Consider the following 19,354-nt stretch of genomic DNA (forward strand, 5'->3'; position numbering starts at 1 on the left):
TTCAGTGGAGAGTTTTAGTGTCCCATGATGGTCTGAATGCTGTTTACAATTCTGGGAGAAACACTGAATACTTCATTTTCTGTCATAAAAATGGTCAAATTTAATGATACTGAATATCAGCTCAAAATATTTACTATCAGCAACTTCAGTCTAAAAATATCACTATCGGCCTTCAAAATAACTCCATATCATTTGAACCCTAATGTACTAATTGTATTAAAAAAAAATAATAAGCTTATGTCAATTAGAGTTCGTCTATCACCTTCCTGTCACGTTCCAGGACAAAGGAATGAGTATCTCCAGTCTCTGTTAGGTCAAATAGTCTGCTAAGAATGCAAGACAGCAGGAGGGAAACAGGTTATTCTCCAAGTGTTGAGAGAGAGAGAGAGAGAGAGAGAGAGAGAGAGAGACACACACACACACACACACACACACACTCCCTCTTTCTATAATCTACCAGAAACAAAGAACAAAGAGAAGAGAAGACCGGTCTTGGCTTTTTAAAGTTACGCCTAGCCGCTGTGAGTCATCCCGCTGCATATTCATGTGTGTGTATGTAGATGAGGGGCAGGGCTGTGGGCGTGTCCTGGGAGCAGCTGTGGTAGGTACAGGTGAGAGAGGTGCATGTGTCAGCTAGAACCTATCTGGACTCTACATCAGCAACAACTGATCCCTGTGTACCGGCACCTTGCAAAGGTAAGACTGAATGAATGGCTGATCTATGGAGTGAGACTCTGATTTGATACTGAAGAAACTGCTTCAAGTGTGTAAAGATGCAGATTTGATGTCTGTGATTTGCAGTGTGGGATAGGATCTAATTTAATAATAATGGACATAACATTAATAGTAATGGAGCCAGACATTAAAATTCATCACAAAATTTGGAACAAAATTTGTCATTTGTGCCGAAAACAAGCTTTGCTGCCTTCAGTCTTCTTACTTGACTTACACTTGGTTTTAATTGGAGATATCAGAGCCTATCTGATATGAGGGAATGGGATCAATAAATAAAAATAAATTTAATGTATTTCAAAATTTTATTCATCCTCATAACATAGCGTTTTTGGCCACTTCATTCTATACAAGGAAGATGAACTGAGCAGTCTGCTAGTCTTCCTCTAATTTGAGAGATCAGAGTTTATCACTGAATGAAGGCCGACAGTGAAAGGAATTTGGGACAGATAATTCATCTCCAAGTTTCTTTTCAACTAAAATCACAGTTAATTTGTTGTGGTCTAAATCGAATTTTGGGAGTTGCTGTCTTTTTAGATATTTTTTATATTCATTTGTTGTGGTCTAAATCAAATTTTTAGAAAGTTTTAGACTAGAATTAGTTCTAATCTAAAACTTTCTAAAAATGTGATCTTTGTTGTTTAAACCAGACAGTCTTCCTGCTCAGTTTTGTTGCAGTCTGTCTCCTCTTGCTTGATGTTGCTGTTACACAACCTCTTTTTCTGTGAATTAGACTCTGGTATTTCTGCGATAAGAGTACACCCGCCTTTCAACTGAACTAAAAATCTATTGGGTGTTAGGCTCCCAGTTCACCCATCTCCACCATCACCACTCTTCTACTGGTGTCTGTTACTACTTCTTACAGTACAGCAGTTTGCCAGGTATCCACTCTGTAGCCTTTTCTGTCTGATCCATTTCTGTCTCAGACTGTGACATTTACTTTGTGTCTATGTGTCTATGTGAGCTTTGAGGAGCATTTTCAGGGAGGGTTAGCTGAGGAATGTTGCTGCCAACTCCTCAAATAACTTTGGCAGACATGGATTATAATTTCAATTTTTAAATAGCTTTATTTTAATCATTAAGTAATATATACATGGTTGGCACAAGTTGGTGGTATCATTTTATAGCGGTTTGGGGTCATTGTTTTTTTTTGTTACATGTTAGCTGATTGATTTGCACTTTGGGTCTTGATAGCACTTGTAAATTAGTTTTAAAAAGTGATTTACAAATAAAAAACAAACAAATACACATACAAACTGAATTAATAAATAGCATTACTGCTATTACTACTAACAAAAAGAAGAAGATGACAGAAGAGGAATTGGCAGTAGTAGTGCTAGTAGTAGCAGTAGCAATAGCAGCAGTACAAATAGTAGTAGTAGTAGTAATAGTAGTAATGTCAGTAGTAATAATAGTAGTAGTAGCAGTAGTAACAGTAGTAATAGTAGTACTCGTAGTAGTAGTAGTAGTAGTAGTAGCAGTAGTACTGAGATATATTTCCATTGAATATGCTCTTAGTATGCTGTTCATTTTATTCATGCTGTTAGATGTAGAACAAGCCTTAATCCTCACTTTGCTTAAATCCAAGTTCAAATCAATCAAGTGTGTGGTTAATCTGATTGGGTAATGCTGTGCTAATCTAAAAGCAATGACACACAACTTTGTGACTGTAGAGAGGCAGTGTTTCCTTATGGGATAGATATTGAAGAAAATGAGTAAGAATAGACTCGTAAGTGAGTTGCGAGGAACAAAAAGAAATGCAGCTTGACATAGCTGTTGGCAATAATATTCACTTTCATGACCTGAAAATGAGTTTTGCTCCCAAATGTGAAAAACTCAACGATTTGAGTTCAATAAACTCAATAATTTACATTATTATGAGTATAAAAGTGTAAACTCTCTCTGCAATATGATTAAACTCATTAGTTACCTGGCTTTTGCTCACAAATAATTTATTTTTAAAGAAAGTATTTAAAATTTTATTCAAATGTCTCTCATCTCCAAAATCTTGAACATAGAACATCATGCTTTGGCCTCAAATGGATTTTTTTCCTTAATTGTACAATTATTCACATACAATGAGGAATTGTAACACAGCCACAAGAAAAAAGAAAAAAATAGAACATAATTTTACATAACTTTGCCAGGGCTTGTATTTCAGCATATTACACTCATTTAACCACCTACAAGTTTTAAAATATAACATAAAATGGTGCAGTAATGGTTAAAAATCATTAATAAAATGCAGGAAGTTTGGCTTGGTTGGAAAGATTTTTTTCTTGTGAATATGAAAAATCTCATAATTTTTTTTTGGAATGAAGCTCTTTAATTGGTTCCTGTGGTTGTTTTAGCTGGTTGGCGGTTGGATCGGATGGTCCAGGTGCAACTAGTCAACTGACAATCAGCAAAGGGATCAAATTGAGTGAAAGTAAAATGAACGAACATCCAATTTTAACTTGAATGAGTGGGATTTCTTGAATGGCTGCTGGTTTTCCTGGTCTCTCACTCTTTCTCTCTCTCTCTCTCTCTCTCTGTGTCTCTCTCTCTCTCTCTCTGTTATTCTCTCTGTCTCTCTGTCACTGTCTCTCTCTCTGAAGTGATAAGTGATACATTCAGTTAATTCCCAGTTGTTAATTCCCCACTCTCTCATCAGCTGATTTAAAGAGGCAGACAGCGAACATTCCTCCCTCTCTCTCTCTCTCTCTCTCTCTCTCTCTCTCTCTCTCTCACACACACACACACACACACACACACACACACACACACACACACACACACACAGAGAGACAGAGAGTCAGGTTTGACAGGCACAGCCGTCACATACGGTAAGGCCACACCTAACTCAGATGTGTCTCTGGGTGTTAACGTGTCCGACAGAAACTTTCTCTTGAGGAATAATCCACCTGCTTAGCATCAGAAAGAGACATGCTGTCACTGAATTAAACAAATCAATCAGTTTGTAGTCTTGTGAGGGTGAGACATTACCACCAGCCTGATGGGGGTAACATTTGGGTGCAGCTGGTAAATTTGGCTACTCCAACCATTTCAGTAGGCCTTCTTCCACTCGCTTTGAGATATTTGTGTTTGTTTCTGTGGGAACAAGATGGGTGGGGTTTGTACTTTAGAATTGGCTCATTTGTCCCACACAAGATCAATCAACCACAAATAACAGAGAAAATTAATTGAGCCAGCTCTCTCTCTCTCTTTTGTCTCTCCATCTGTCTATCAGTCTCAACAAACAAACACACACACATGCACATTGTTTTCCCACTGCTGATCCACTGCTGGGCCCTTTTCCCCGCTGACTCATATCTCTTTGACTTGGACTTTAGCAGTTTATTAATAATAATAATAATAATAATAATAACAATGAAGCTTTCCTGCGGCCTGGAGGAAACAAACGATAGAGCCGACATCAGGCGCTTCGTTCCTTCCTGACAAAGCATGTATTGCTTGATGGGCAGCCTGTAACTTTCTCCCGCTCCATGTGTTTTGAATGTACAGTATGTGTGCTGTGTGCTGGATGGGTTTCTCAGAGAGAGACCACACCCAGTGCCGCGTCCGGTCTGATGAAGGCCGCACTGACACACACATTTTAAGATTTGAACCTTGTTTTCTATTGTAACTTTGATGTAAAGATAATTTAGCTTTAATTTATTTATTTGTGTATTTATTTATTTGAATTATTCATTTATTAATCTATTTATTTATCATTTTATTGATTTATCAATTTATTGATCTATCTATCTTTCATCTATCTATTTATCTATCATCTATCTATCTATATATATATCTATGTATCATCAATCTATCTATCTATCATCTATCTATCTATCTACTTGTATTTGTTTGTTTGTTTGTTTGTTTATTCTTTTATTTATTTATAGTTTTATTTATTTTATTAATTTGTCTACCTGTCCATCTATCTTATTCATTTATTTATTTATTTATTTATGTGTGTGTTTGTTTCTTTGTTTTATTTTATTTCATTTTAAATAATAGAGATCATTTTGCACCTGCTTGCTTGGATTTGCAACATTTATGTTTTTACATTTATACTTTACTTAAACAGGCAGTCATTGAGAGCGAGGTCTCTGTTTTTTTCAAGAGATCTTGAACGCACCACGACTCCAGTGATGAGAGTTCACATCCTGCAGCCGGGCCCAGCCTGCACCACACACTTCATGTTGTCTAATGAACTCTGCAGTGGCTAAAAGTAGAAACAGTTAAAGGACCAAAGGGAAATCTCTTTTCTTCAGGGAAGTGTGATCGTAACAATTTTGTCTTCCAAGTCACTAGTTTCAAGTTCCAAGATTCAGTCAGTATCACTTGTGGAAATATCATGTTACTGAGAAACATCAGGATATTAAACAACCAGTCTTACCTCCCCGAAGAAAACAACACTCTGAAACTACTTCAGTGTATCAAGTATTTTCTAAACCTAATGAACCTAACCTTAAAATTAGGTTCACAGCAGAATGAATGAAAGAGGAATTCAGCCAGTAATCCTATATCACACTGTGAAACATGATAATCAACGTTTAGCTTCACACAAAGCCTTTTACTTAACTGTAAACACTGAAGGGGTTTGACACTTTGTTCTTTTTCTTATGCTGATGCTAAAAGTAGTTTTGACTAGTTGCTTACAAAATATTGAAGTTGAGGACTGAATGATCTCTAGTTTTGAAATATTGATGAATTTCAGCTAGCAGCATTTCTCCAAAGTGGATATAGTGTTTGGGAATTAAACACTTGTAACAAAACATTTCCATTTTTGTCATTTTGCTGACACTGTTATCTAAAGTCGTGAGGAGGTCAAAGGTCAAAGCCTTTCTGGGAACCTATAAAGATTATAATAACTCCAGTCAGACTTGTTTTGACTGCATTCAGCCCAAATGAGCCCGTAAAAGGTTTTGGTGATCATACAGCATCAGTATGTTAGACAGCGGTTTGATCGGAAAAACTTCTTGCCGAGTGTGTGAGTTCATCATCAGACACACCCTCAGTCTGTGACAGGAGACAGAGGACAAGCATGCAGCTCGCCCGCATTCCTACGCCAACATATGGGTGTATACTGGCTTCCACAGAGGCCATGGTGTGTGTGTGTGTGTGTGTGTGTGTGAGAGAGAGAAAGAGAGAGAGAGAGAGAGAGAGAGAGCAGTCTGTCATCCTCTGCGAATTGCAACTGTAATGACAGGTGAGGAACGATGGCTACAGCTCAACGCTTGTAATGAATGGCTGGATGGATGTCAGCCAGACAAGTGTGTGTGTGTGTGTGTGAGAGAGAGAGAGAGAGAGAGAGAGAGAGTGTGTGAGAAACAGAGAGAGAGAAAATGGATGCTTGGATGACAGTCACCCTTGTGTGCGTATGTGAGCGTGTCTGTGAGAGAGAGAGGGAGAGAAAGACAGAGAGAATGGATGGCTGGATGTAGCGTGTGCGTTTGTTTATGCAGAGAAAAGAAAGAAAGAAAGAAAGAAAGAAAGGAAAAGGAAAAGAGACAGAAAACAACACAGAGAGAGACAGAGACAGAGAGAAAGAGAGTGGGAGATAGAGAGATAGATAGAGAGAGAGAGAAGGGGGGAGAGAAAGGGAGAGAATAGATGGCTAGATGCTAGTGTGTGTGCTTGTTTATGCAGAAAGAAAGAAAGAAAGAAAGAAAGAAAGAAAGAGGAAAAAGAGAGACAGAAAACAAGACAAGAGAGAGAGACACAGGGAGAGAGAGAGAGAGAGAGAGAGAGAGAGAGAGAGGTCAGGTGCATCTTCAGGCGAGTTTTTCCAGTATGGGATCGTCTATGGGATCGGTCACATGTTTTTTCCCTTTTCAATGCACCAAAACCAGGCTGACGCTCAGCATAAACAAAGGTGGAGTCCAGATGTTTGGTGAATGAGTGGCACTTCATTCAAAGAGCGGTCACGCTCATGAATAACAATCATCACTGAGCCACACCAGGTTTCCATGTAACACTGACAACAAGCGGTCAGTGTGTTCTTTGCACAGGGAAGAAAAGTGAACCGGATATTCAGTCATGACGCATATAGTTGATTAATTATTAGGGATGGGATGATACGCGATATGATACAATACGATACAATATGATACAATGCGATGCGATACAATGCGATACAATGTGATACGATATGCTACAATACGATACGATACGATACAATGCGATACACTATGATACATTACGATACAATACGATATGATACATTATGATACGTTACGTTACGTTACGTTACATTACGTTACGTTACGTTACGATACGGTACGATACGATACATTACATTACGATACATTACATTACGTTACGTTATGTTACGTTACAATATGATACGATACATTACGATACATTACGATACATTATGATACGATACAATACACTACGTTACGTTACGATACGATACGATACGATACGATACGATACGATACGTTACGATACGATATGATACGATACGATATGATACGTTACGATACGATACGATACGATACGATGCTATGCATTATGATACGATACGCGATATGGGGTTTGCGCTTCAATAAAACTGCGATACAATGTAATAAATAAGAGTTCAATGACAACAAAGTCTGACTGTGCAGAATTATGTTTATTTCTGAGCCACAAATCTTTCTTGCTATGGTACTGGCTCGCTAGAATGTAAATAACAATCTAAAAATGTCATTACAAAGTGACAATAATATAATTTGGATGGAGAGCTTGTGAAATTGTGATGGTCAAGCGTCTCATTTGTGATTACTACAGCAGAATAAAATGGAGCTAATATCACCATTCATTTTTCTGCCCCACGATACGTAATGTCTCATTTTTGTAACGATATATATTGAATTGGATATATCGCCCCGTCCCTATTAATTATCACATTATAATAAGACAGCATTTCTTGATCTGCAGGTCAGATTGTTTCCACACATCGCAAGTGCGCTAATTATGTTTTAATGAGGCCGAAGCCAGGAGACTTCTCATTTCTCCTCATGAGTCCCAAGATGAAAAAGTTAAAGAGCCTCCGCTGTGCTGCAGACTAATGCAAGTAATTACTGAAGACTTTCCCTACTGCTCCCAGACACGACTGTCTTATTAGAACCATGGTGGGGAAACATTTTAATAGCATCACAGAGACGTTCCATCCTTCATTTTACCTTTAAGGAATCTTCATTTACCTTTATGTTTATTTCCATCCTTTACTGCCTCGACCTGCACCTCTGTTCGTTGCTGCTTTAATGACCCAGTTCCAACTTCACCTCATCGTTTCTTATCTTATGATGACATTCCTCCTTAGCTTACACAGTGGAGTCATGCATACAGTTCTGAGATACATCTTTGGCATGTCAGCATTGCGATCTGGTCATGAAAAATGTGCACTTTTTGTTTTTACTAGAAGACAGTCAGTGTAACGAGGAAGTAGCAGGAGTGACGGAAACTGGACCTCTGACCTTAGATTAACATATTCATGTATTAGTTATTTCTAACCTTATAGCACTGTACAGTTAGTTTACAGTAAATTCCAATAGTTCCATACCTTCAATATACTTTCAACATGTAGGATTATGAATGGATGTCTTGGATGTCTATGAATGGATTCAAGGACTCTTGAATCAGGTTATACCTTCCAAGCCAAAATGATTTAGGTGCTTGAAGACTTCTATTCCAAAATGTCATATATTCATTTTTGAAAACAGCAAGTTCTACAGTAGAACTGACAAAAATATAGAGAGTCAATCTGTAAAAGGGTTTATTATTCTGTCAGCCAAGGACTTAAGTTCCCTACTGATCTTTGGAAATGATTTAATTTTGTGTGTAAGAGTAGGTCTTACTTTTTACAAATGGTGGAAATCTCATTTAGGTTTTATGTGTCAGTTGCTGTATTAACATATCACATAATTTCTAGACAATTATCTAGATGTAATCATGTATTACAGACGCAATTATCTACAGGGTGACAGCATTTTGAGGCAGTAGAGCTGTATTGTTTTCACCTGGAACAGGCAAATGGGATCCAATCAACGTAGAAACCATCATAGGTTATAAGGAACAAACTGTGTTGTGGCCTTTAGATATAATATAGGTGTGAATGAGGGACAGCAGGGGTGTAGTGCACCCACATTTTTTTGACGGGGTACAAATTCACACAAAAATACCCACAATGCACTCTGGTGGCACCAACTTATAATGGAAGCAACTAAAACACATGAGGAGGTGGGAGATGTTTAAAGATACATCTGCAAATTAAAATCAAGAGAAACAGTTAATGTTATATCTGAGATGTTAGATATTACATACATGTCTCTTCAGTTAGTATGGGCATGTTGCTAGTGAGAGCGAGTCCTGCCAAATTTTCGGATCGACCGCACTCGAAACAAACCACCTGTCACACCCAGAGCCCAGACAGTCACACCCAGGCGTTTTCCCCTCCAGCGCTGCTGACAAGGGAACATCCATACTATGAAGTTTCTCCTGAACTGTGCACTAGTTCATAACTCTAGGTGAAATATCTGTCAGCATTGCCTCAAGGGAGGATCTCGTGTTTTTTTTTTTAGCTTCATCAGTCAGGCTACAGCTCCATCTAGTGGTTGATTTCAGCGGTGGGTCAAATTCAGCTTTAGTGGCAGGTGTAGAGATGCAGAAGTAGGTGGAGTGCAGCCCCACCCTCCTATATCCCAGTGGTAATAAGCCTCTTTTATAGGTGTGTTTTGTATTCCCATAGAAAGAGCTGAGTATACTCTGCATTAGTGGTCCAAGACACACAATGAGAGAAAAAGTAGAGCACACACATCCAAAAACGGCTATTTTTCAGGTGCAGGACAGTAATAAAGAAGAAGAAAACCTATGCTAATTATGATTCTCTCTCTCTCTTCTCTCTCTCTCTCTCTCTCTCTCTCTCTCTCTCTGTCTGTCTTTTATAGTAAAGGAAAATGAGCTCACAGGGACCAACAGAGCCCCCTCCCTACATCATACCAGGTAAAGCCAAACACACACACACACACACACACACACACACTCACTTCCGTCTTGTTTTCTCGTTGTCTCTTCTTTCCCTCTTCCTCCTCTCCTCCCTCTATCCCTCCCTCTTTCTGCTCTTTTGTATCCTCTGTTTTTCTTCTCCATCGCCATGTCTAACTGTATGCCCTGTCTTTCTCTGAGGTCCAGTAGAGGGTCAGGCTGGAGGAGTGAAGGTTTACCACGTCCACAGCCCCTTCACCCCGCCCACCTCGCAGGATGACCTCTCCGCCACTCACGGCACACCAGGTAAAGTCCAGTTACACCTGAGTTACACCGCTGAAAACCTTCCTCACACCTTCCTCACACCTTACTGACTATGCAGTGAAAAACCTTACTGACACTTCCTAATACCCTTATAAACAAGAAGTTTATTGTAGTGCAGTGTCAGTATACTTTTATTTTACTTTTGTTGTACTTGCAGAAAGCACACTTGAGAGTTGTGTAGTTACTTTAAATTCTATTTAGACTTGCTTAATACTTTTTTACACTTTTGCAAAAGATACAGAAAATAGTATACTTAGGCGTATGCGTATATTAAAAGTTTAAAAAAAAATACACATCTAGTTTACTATTTTTTTGTACATGTAAAAACCTTAGTTACACTTCCTGACTATGCATGGAAAAACTTTAGCAACATGTTCAAACTATACTCAACTATACATACTAAACATCATAATATAAAAAGTCTTAGTGACACTTGATTACATATATATATATATATACAGTGTGATTATGTATGTAACAACTTTATTACACTTCATACCTATTTCATTACACTAACTGAATATGCATGAAAAAACCTTAGTTACACTTCCTGGTTACCAATGTAAAAACCTTAGTTACACTTCCTGAATTTGCATGTAAAAACCTTAGTTAGTCTTCTGGTTACTCATGTAAAAACGGTAGTCATTTCTCTCCCTCCTCCCTCCCCTCAGTGTACACCAGCGGAGGCGGTGCAGTAGGTTCGGGCCTGGACTCAGGAGACAGCAAAAGGAAGTTTGTGAGCTACGACACGGACCTGGGCCGGACTGCCGGCATGACCACCTGCGCCTCCTGCCAGCAGCAGGTCATGACCAACGTCACCTACAAAGCTGGAACCTACGCCTGGCTGATGTGCTTACTCTTCATCTGCTGCGGGTGAGTGAGTGAGGAGAGACAGAGACGAAGGGGACATGTGAACATTTTTTCAAATGTTTTACATATGACAATATTTGTTTCACGTGTGAAAACTTAATTTCACATGCAAAGACACAATTCACAGGTGAAAGTGTACATTGGACATTTCACATGTCCACATATGAAAACCAAAGGAGATAAGAAAAGAGACAGAGGGGAGAGTTGTGATGTGGGGATTTAAGAGAGAGAAGGAGAGAATAGTATTGGAGGGATGAAAGAGGGCTTTTGAATACAACATGTTTTGTAGCAACATGTCTAAAATGACAGAGCATAGACACCAAAATCATCCATGTGTCCCTAGTAGATCATTCACTCTGGTGCTCCATGCTAAGTCTTTAGCATACACTATGTTGAGTGATAGTAGCTCCATGCTAACTCTTTAGCATACACTATGTTGAGTGATAGTAGCTCCATGCTAACTCTTTAGCATACACTATGTTGAGTGATAGTAGCTCCATGCTAACTCTTTAGCATACACTATGTTGAGTGATAGTAGCTCCATGCTAACTCTTTAGCATACACTATGTTGAGTGATAGTAGGCTCCATGCTAACACTTTAGCATACACTATGTTGAGTGATAGTAGGCGACTGGCATTATCTCAACAGTGAGAAAATGAGAACTGGTAGCAGCTCTAAAGCTAAATGGTAAGTCATTTAAAATGGCATGCATCTAAGTATTGCACCTTTGTGTCGGAGGTTAGTAAAATTTACAGTGTTTTGAGCTAGCAGGGACTACTTTCCCACTTTCCATAGGAAGTGGTGGGCAATGGGAGACGCTGACATCTAAAACCACTTTTGAATACGCGGTTGCTCACCTGAAATAGTTCCAAAAATAAACCTGGCTACATCAGCTATATTGAGTTAATAACATTTCATTTTTAAAACGTATTAATCTACAGGCCATATAATAAAAAACACTAACAACATTTTCTTACTAAAAAGTCTGTCTCCTTATTTTGAATAATGCTAGTTGCATACTATCACTCAACATAGTGTATGCTAAAGTGTTAGCATGGAGTACCTGCGCGAATGATCTACTGGGGACACATGGATGGTTTTGGCGTCTATGTTCTCATCACTTAACAGCTAAGTTGACCAACAGGCCAATCTGCCAAAAACTTGTATTCATTCCTATAAGAGTGTACGGTGTTAAACACAAGGGAAGGGAAGGAGTGGAGAGGAGACCTTGCATTTTTCTGTCTGACACTGACTCTGTGTGTGTGTGTGTGTGTGTGTGTGTGTGTTCCCCCCCTCCAGGTTAGTTCTGTGCTGCTGCCTGATTCCGTTCTTCCTGAAAAACTTCAAGGATGCGTACCACACGTGCCCCCGCTGCAACAGGGTCCTGCACGTCGACAAGAAGCGCTGCTGCTCATGAGGGACATGAAGCCAGACATGGACCCATAGAAATAAGAGCTCCTGCTGCTGCTCTCTGTTTGGATTGCCTGGAACTGTCACATTTCCTCAATCTCACTCGTTAGATATCTAGTGAGCGAGGTCAAGGAAAATGTTATGAAATTTATGGAGAAAAGTGGCATTTTCGGGATACAGTCCAAACTTATTTCTATGGATGAGCCATTGCAAAAAGCCTGGGCAAAATCATACTTAAATGCGTTTCATATTCTATCATATCATTTGCAAACAGACTGGGAGCGTTTGTTTGTCATGTGCTCACTTCTGAAGCGAAATCAAACGCACCCCATGCACTTTTAGGAAGCCATTTTCAAATATATTTTTGTCCAGGTCAGGCAGAAAAACCTCCTCTATTATCCTACTCAGAAGCTTTACATCATGATGTTACAATGAAGGCTTGTACATAGACTTTGTCAAATATCTTTTTTTTTAATATATATATATATATATATATCTCAAAGGATAGTTCATCTGAAGTTTCAAAATGAAATCACGTTCTCTGCCTTGCACATCGCACAAGGAAAGGAAAGAATTCAATTTGAAATGGACAAACTATCCATTTGAAAGAAGGATCGCCATATGCTTTATGAATATAACATTGCAAATTCAGTGAACAAGAGAGTGCAGACATTTTTACAATGCTGCAATATCTGTAGAATTTAGTGCAAATAGAAATTTAGTAATAGTAGTATATAGTATAATAGTAGTAGTAATAGTTTAATATATGATTTCATTGGCCATCATCCTGTGACATTATGTGCCCCCACAGAGGTGTGTGTGTGTGTGTGTGTGTGTGTGTGTGTGTGTGTTCACCACTGGAATTTGGCCTTTTTTTTTTTACAACTTAAACTGATAATTCGGCAGTCAGTGTTGAAGTTTGACACCAGCCATACCAAAGCCAAGAAGTAAATGGTAAATCAAGCACATGCCAAGTTGTTCAAATATTTTTCACCATTTTCAAATATCTATTTGTGCCTGTGTCTCATACCTCATCTCTGTTTTAGCAAAAATAACTCATTTCTGCTCTGTAGTTGAAGCCTGTTGAACAAAACAGATTGTCTACTTCTCATTACTAAGATGATGTGTAATTGAATGCAACCAGTGGGCGATTTGTTCAAATTTTAACAAAGCAGAGGGAGAGCAGGCAAAAAGTTCTTCCTTTAAAATTAGGCTTGGACTTCTGTTATTTACTATTATTGACTATTTTATAACATTATTTCTCTAATAAAACTAGACTATATATACACTGAAGCTACTCCGATGTGATTCTTTTGCTTTTCTACCGACCAGCTTACCTCATATTAAAGTGAAGTTAGTTTCCACAAAGTGTATAAATCTGTGGCCTTGTGTTGCTCAATGGAGGCTTTGCAGTTGTGTCACTAATCTCCAAGCAGCCATGGCTGTCACAGAGGTTCAGTGGAGAACTGGCTGAGCACAGATAACAGTTAAATATAAAACTGAACAGGAAAAAGAGAGATATTTGAGTGAGACTGTTGTGGTGTGGGTGTAGATCCATTCAGTAACATTATAAGTGAACAGTCTGATAAGGTTGATTTGTTTCCAAATTTAAATTACTGTGGCACAGTAGGGGAGGCCGGGGATGATTGGAAAGTACTCACATTTGTCTACTACAAATTGCAGTCATTTCAACCTCTATTATAATATCACAGACTTCATGAATTGATGTCAAATACAAGGAGTTCCATTGTTACAACCTACCCCAACACCGGGGGAAAGAAGCAAAAATTTTGCCCACACTATACAATTTCCATTAGAACAGCTCTAATGAAGAATGTGTGACATTAAAGAACAGCATGACCGTTAGTCAGTGTGTGTATATGCTGATTTTTTAAGTTATTCACTATAACTGACAGATTCATGTCAGAATTAAGAGTGGAGCACATATGCACGATATAAACAAGAGGGTCAATATGACAGGGAAAGTAACTGGTGGTAAAAGTGATATTTTTTTTATTTGATTTTGAATTAAAAGGTATCACCTTATATACAATCCCAACATGCACGTGTTCATATAGTGAGAAGCATTCCCCCCCCCCCAAGCCATTAAGCCTCCAGGCCATTTGATTAACCAGGGCCATCGATTCCTACAAGTCCAGCATCAGCCTGTCCATAATGGTGAGACAGAGGATGGAGAGAATGATTGGTGGAGGGATGATGGGAGGTGGGAGGAGATGATACAGCACAATGTGAAACACACACACACACACACACACACTGACAAGACACCAAACACCCTGTTGTTGAGGGCTTCGCATGCTTTAAACGAGGAGTGAAATGTAAGCATTAGCCACTTGGGATGTTTGTATTCATATGCAGAATAGATAACAGTGATGGAGATAAAGCAAATCAAACTTTATTTATATAGTGCATCGTTCAATGTGCTTTACATAATAGAGGGACAAAGTGCAAGCGGGAGAAGGTAGAAGAAAGAAGATAATGAAATATATAAGAAAAGGTAATGGAGAAGAAAAATAAACAGGAACATAATAATAATCGGGCTATGGAGAAGTGAGAACACTGGAGAACGACAAGACTGTAAAGAGACACACACACACACACACGTCACACTGATACTCAAACACACATACAGAATATTGCTAATTGAAAACAGAAAAACAAATTTTTATTCAAACCAGTCTCACCAAAATCTTCTCTTAAGTCATCAGAACCGGGTGCGGTCCCATCAGAATTTGTATCCAGGGGCAGAGGTCTACTCCACTGGATATGAATGGGATTATTATGAGGTAAAACGTGACATCAAATAGAGTCATGACAGGAAGTCTGATCCCAATCTCTTAATAGAAAAAAATGGTTTTCAGAGATTAATTGAGTGCATTTGTTGAGGAAAAAGTCAAATGGTCTGGGGAAAAAGCAGGATAGTTTCCAAGATCTGGCAACCCAATGCTGATAATGGAACTTTAATGGAAAGCCATGATATAAAAGCAATGCATCTGCTGAGAAATCTTTTCTTTTCTTCTTTTTTTCCTGGAAATTGGTTTATTTGTTTCTTTATTATTTGTTATTGATATGTTAGATTTGAAAAAGAGAATATATATATATATATATATATATATATAAAAATTACAACGGAGTCACACTGTTTCAGTTCAGTATCTAAGAGTTTCTTTCCATCATGAAAAAAAGTGACACCCACCATATGAAGAAAGTGACAGCTGCCATTAGAAAATGATTGATAGCACAAAATTAAAATGCATCACTTTTGGAAGGATAGCAGTGGCACGTTTGTCATATCCAGCCCATTAAGACATAATTGAGAGAGAAATTATCATTAGCGCATGAATTTAAGTAATCAGAACCACAGATGCTAGTTGTGAAACCTCATTAACAGTCACCCTATGTGCCATTAATAGTCAATCCAAAGTATTGGGAGTGTGAAAGCCATATCACCTGAAACGATAAATGGAAATTCAATATATCGCGATACAAAAATGTGACGATACGTATCGTGGGGCAGAAAACTTCATGGTGATATTGGCTCCATTTTATTCTGCTGTAGTAATCACATATGAGACGCTTGACCATCACAGTTTCACAAGCTCTCCATCCAAATTATATTATTGTTACTTTGTAATGACATTTTTAAATTGTTTACATTCTAGCGAGCTAATGCCATCGCTAGAAAGATTTGTGGCTGAGAAATAAACATTCTGCACAGTCAGACTCTGTTGTCAACTTTTATTAATTACATCGTATCGTGGCTGTATTGAATCGTGAATCCCATATCGTGTAGCAAATCATATGACATATGATTCGATAGATACAAGTGAGATACGAGTATCCCTGTATTGTTTTTAACTCTGGGTAGTGTTTTGAATGCATCTCCCATTTGAAAGCTACAATGGACGCGCATGATTTGCAGTTTCAAGGAATCCATTACTCAAAGCTAATGTGGCTTAATTCTCTTTCATTTCAATTCAAAATACAAATAAGGTCCTACAGGCCGTCTCCTGCGTAAATGTATTTCCATATAGTCAACAAGGGGAAAACACTGAAAACCAGCAGTCGAGCCTAAAGTCGTTTCATGTGTGTGAAGGGAAGAGAGAGAACTGGATGCAGCACTTTGTTTTTCAAACTCGTAGGAACTTTTTACCGAGTCGACCCGACGCCAAAAGGAAGAGCCGCATTCTCCGCCCTTCACCTGAAAGATTCAGGTTCAAGCCCCCCATGTTGGAAAGCAACCGCCCTGCTGAAGTGTCCTTGAGCAAGACACTGGACCCCTACCAGCTGTAGGGACTTGACCTCGCTGTGGAGGGGAGCAAGTAATAACAGAATTTCTCTACGGAATTTTAAAAAAGCCTGAAAAAACCTCGACTGGTTGTCGTTTCCCTCCAGTCAAAACTCATCCTGCGATGGATTTTAAGGTTTAGATTGCTCCTAAGTTTTAAGAAACATTTCCTGCATTCCAGCAAAAATAGAAAGCAATACACAAAGGATATAGAGTGGTAGCTGTTATGCGCTTTGTCCTGGTCCTACTAGGTTTGAGTCTAGTCTACTTGTATGGACAAGCAGCGGAGTAGTGCTTTTGTTTTTATAGAAAATTTTATTCAACATACATTTTCCAGCAAAAAGGCAATATACAGGAATAGTTGTCGTACACTGCTGCTACACTGAGGATTTTAAACTGGAAAAGATCAAATTAAGGTGTGATTCTGCAGGTCATCTTTGTACTGCACTTTTTAACAAGACAAAACCAATGCAATTAGTTTTGAGAAGAGAGAGAGAAAAAAAACTCGAAATGTAACGGAAGAAAAAAAAAAAACGAAAAATCTTCAATGGAAAGTCAGGAACTCAAAAAATAAAAACCTACACACAAGGAATATGAACACCTGGCTCCTTCTGTACCCAACAACAAAGGCGTGTGTTTCTCTTAAATTTTACACGTTCATATTTTTTTTTTTTTTTTAAATATACAATTCTTAAATGTTGTTCTTTACAGAGCCAACTATGCGTTATAAGGGGAGCATTCCTTCTGTGCTTTAAAAAGAAAAGGGAAACAAAACCCAGGAAGAGGAAAGGAAGGAAAAAAAATAAATCAAAAAAAGGGCTTAAAGTGTTTTCTTACAATGCTGGTTTTGTCTCTACACGATCCTCAAACCAGTGGGGCTCTAAGTGTCTGCAGCTCCTACCAAGCACAGCGCAGTTACCGCTCCCGACCACCCGGGGGCGACGGTTACCATCGAGACGGAGCAAGAGGGGGAGGGAGAAGAGAGGAGGGGGAGAGGTGTGTGTGAGTGTGTGTGTGTATTTGAGGGGTGGGGAGGGTATACAAGGACAGAAGGTGAGGAGGAATGACTGAGGGAGATGGTAACCCCAAAAAAAAGGGAAGGAAAAAAAGAAAGAAAAATAAGCGGATGTGGGGTTTCTTTAAAAAAAAAAAAAGTGACGGAGCAACTCAAAAAGAAAAAAACCACAACCGAAGTTTACATTTGCCAGTCCGGAGAAATGTAAAACTTTCTGACATTTAAGTGCCGACGTGCAAGATGAAGTACAGACAAATTTCATCCTTATTTTTTTTTTTCCCATTTATTTTTAAACAGATGCTGTGGAGTTTTTTTTTTTTGTATCTTATTATACAAGATTTGCAGAAAAAGACAAAAAAAAAAATAAAAATAAAAAATAAAAAACTGATTTCATCTTTCCTCCGACCAAACTAAAGTGAGAAAGAATTGTGTGTAAACATGGAAATATTTTTTTTTTTTTTTTTTTTTGTCGTTTTTTTGTTTTGACTAGTTGCGCTAAAGGGGCGGGAGCAGAAAATAGAAGAACCACATTGAGGGCAACTAGCGAGCCTCGGCCATCCGCACCGCTTTTTAAAAGAGAGGGGGTGGAGGGGGGTGGGGTCGGGGGGGGGGGGGGGGTCCACCAGTTCGCAGCTCCTTTGAAAATTCTCCTGCATGATGACCAGCGACTTCGCCCTCCCTCTCTCTCTCTCTCTCTCCGTCATACAGTCCTCGCCGACATCCCTCCGTCAAACTCTCCACACAGCAGCATGACGCCTCTTGCCGTAACAACAACTCTTTTATTTAAAAACAAACCCAGAGGAGAAAAAAAAAAAAAAAGCATATCGGAGGTGGGGTAGGGGGGAAGAAGGAAAAAAAAAAATTAAAGTCTAGAAGTTCATATATATATATATATATTTATACTGTGTCCCACTTCCTCTCCCCTCCCCGTTTTTATTTAATGTTAAAATCCAATTTGATTTTCTCCCACTTCCAGATGGGGAAAAAAAAAAAAAAAAAAAAATAGGCAGTCAACAGTTAGAGAAGCCAGAAAAAAAAACAACAACCTCAAAAAGAGAGAGAGAAAAAAAAAACAGTTGGGAGGTGGTTGGTGCAGTTTGTTTTTGTGGGTGAAGGTTAAGCCGTCAGCTGCAGTGAAATCCTTATCGCTGAAGACTCGGGATACATAGTGCCGGTGTCGAGCTGTAGAGGTGTCCAGGCGGGGTGTTAAAAGTGATGAACACACACACACACACACACGCTCACGCGCACGCACACACAAGCACGCACGCACGCACGCACGCACGCAGTCCCTCACACACACGTACACACACGGTTGGTTACAGTCTGTGGTTATGGTGCGTTAAGTAGGTAGGGAGGAAGGAGGAGGAGGCGGAGGAAGAGGAGGAGGACAAGGAGGAGGAGGAGGAGGAAGGGTGGGCTGCTTTAGTTGTGGATCTTGATTGCTTTCTCCAGGTAGGTGTAGCGACCTCTCTTTGGAGCTTTGTTGAAGTGGTCCAACCCTAGCCAGGGGCGCGGGTGGGACATGTTACCTGCAGGGGGGAGAGAGAGGGAGAGAGGTAGGGAAGGAGGGAGAGAGAGGGGGAGGGAGGGAAGGCAGGGGATGAGAAAGGAGGAGGATATGGGGAAAAGAAAGTTAAAAAAGGGCGTGAGAGAGCAATTACACGTTAATAATCTGAGTTCCTATTAAAACGTATTGCTCTGACACAGCGAGAAAGTATTAGTAGCAATAGCA

The 19,354-nt window shown here is 39.1% G+C and overlaps 2 protein-coding genes across 7 annotated transcripts in view; one reads left to right on the plus strand and one right to left on the minus strand.

Moving 5' to 3' along the window:
* The first annotated feature begins 602 nt into the window (after positions 1-602).
* litafd (LITAF domain containing) lies at positions 603-13,588 on the plus strand. Of its 3 annotated transcripts, none has more exons than XM_071912256.2 (5): positions 603-696; positions 9,654-9,708; positions 9,901-9,996; positions 10,686-10,887; positions 12,185-13,588. In XM_071912256.2, the coding sequence occupies exons 2-5, from the start codon at positions 9,663-9,665 to the stop codon at positions 12,300-12,302; spliced, it is 462 nt and encodes a 153-aa protein (XP_071768357.1). In that variant the 5' UTR covers positions 603-696; positions 9,654-9,662; the 3' UTR covers positions 12,303-13,588. The 3 variants fall into 3 exon arrangements, with proteins under 3 accessions (XP_071768357.1, XP_071768355.1, XP_071768356.1); XM_071912254.2 differs by having other exon boundaries at positions 605-696; positions 9,892-9,996; XM_071912255.2 differs by having other exon boundaries at positions 609-696; positions 9,898-9,996.
* A 2,494-nt stretch (positions 13,589-16,082) lies between these two features.
* Positions 16,083-19,354, minus strand: part of usp7 (ubiquitin specific peptidase 7 (herpes virus-associated)) — a 33,424-nt gene continuing 30,152 nt past the window's right edge. For all 4 annotated transcript variants that reach the window (XM_071912240.2, XM_071912239.2, XM_071912238.2 and 1 more), the window contains exon 31: positions 16,083-19,151. In XM_071912240.2, the coding sequence (XP_071768341.1) occupies positions 19,045-19,151 (107 nt within the window). In that variant the 3' untranslated portion in view covers positions 16,083-19,044. The remainder of the gene's footprint in view (positions 19,152-19,354) is intronic.

This window comes from Centroberyx gerrardi, chromosome 7 (assembly GCF_048128805.1).
Source record: "Centroberyx gerrardi isolate f3 chromosome 7, fCenGer3.hap1.cur.20231027, whole genome shotgun sequence".
Lineage (NCBI taxonomy): Eukaryota > Metazoa > Chordata > Actinopteri > Beryciformes > Berycidae > Centroberyx > Centroberyx gerrardi.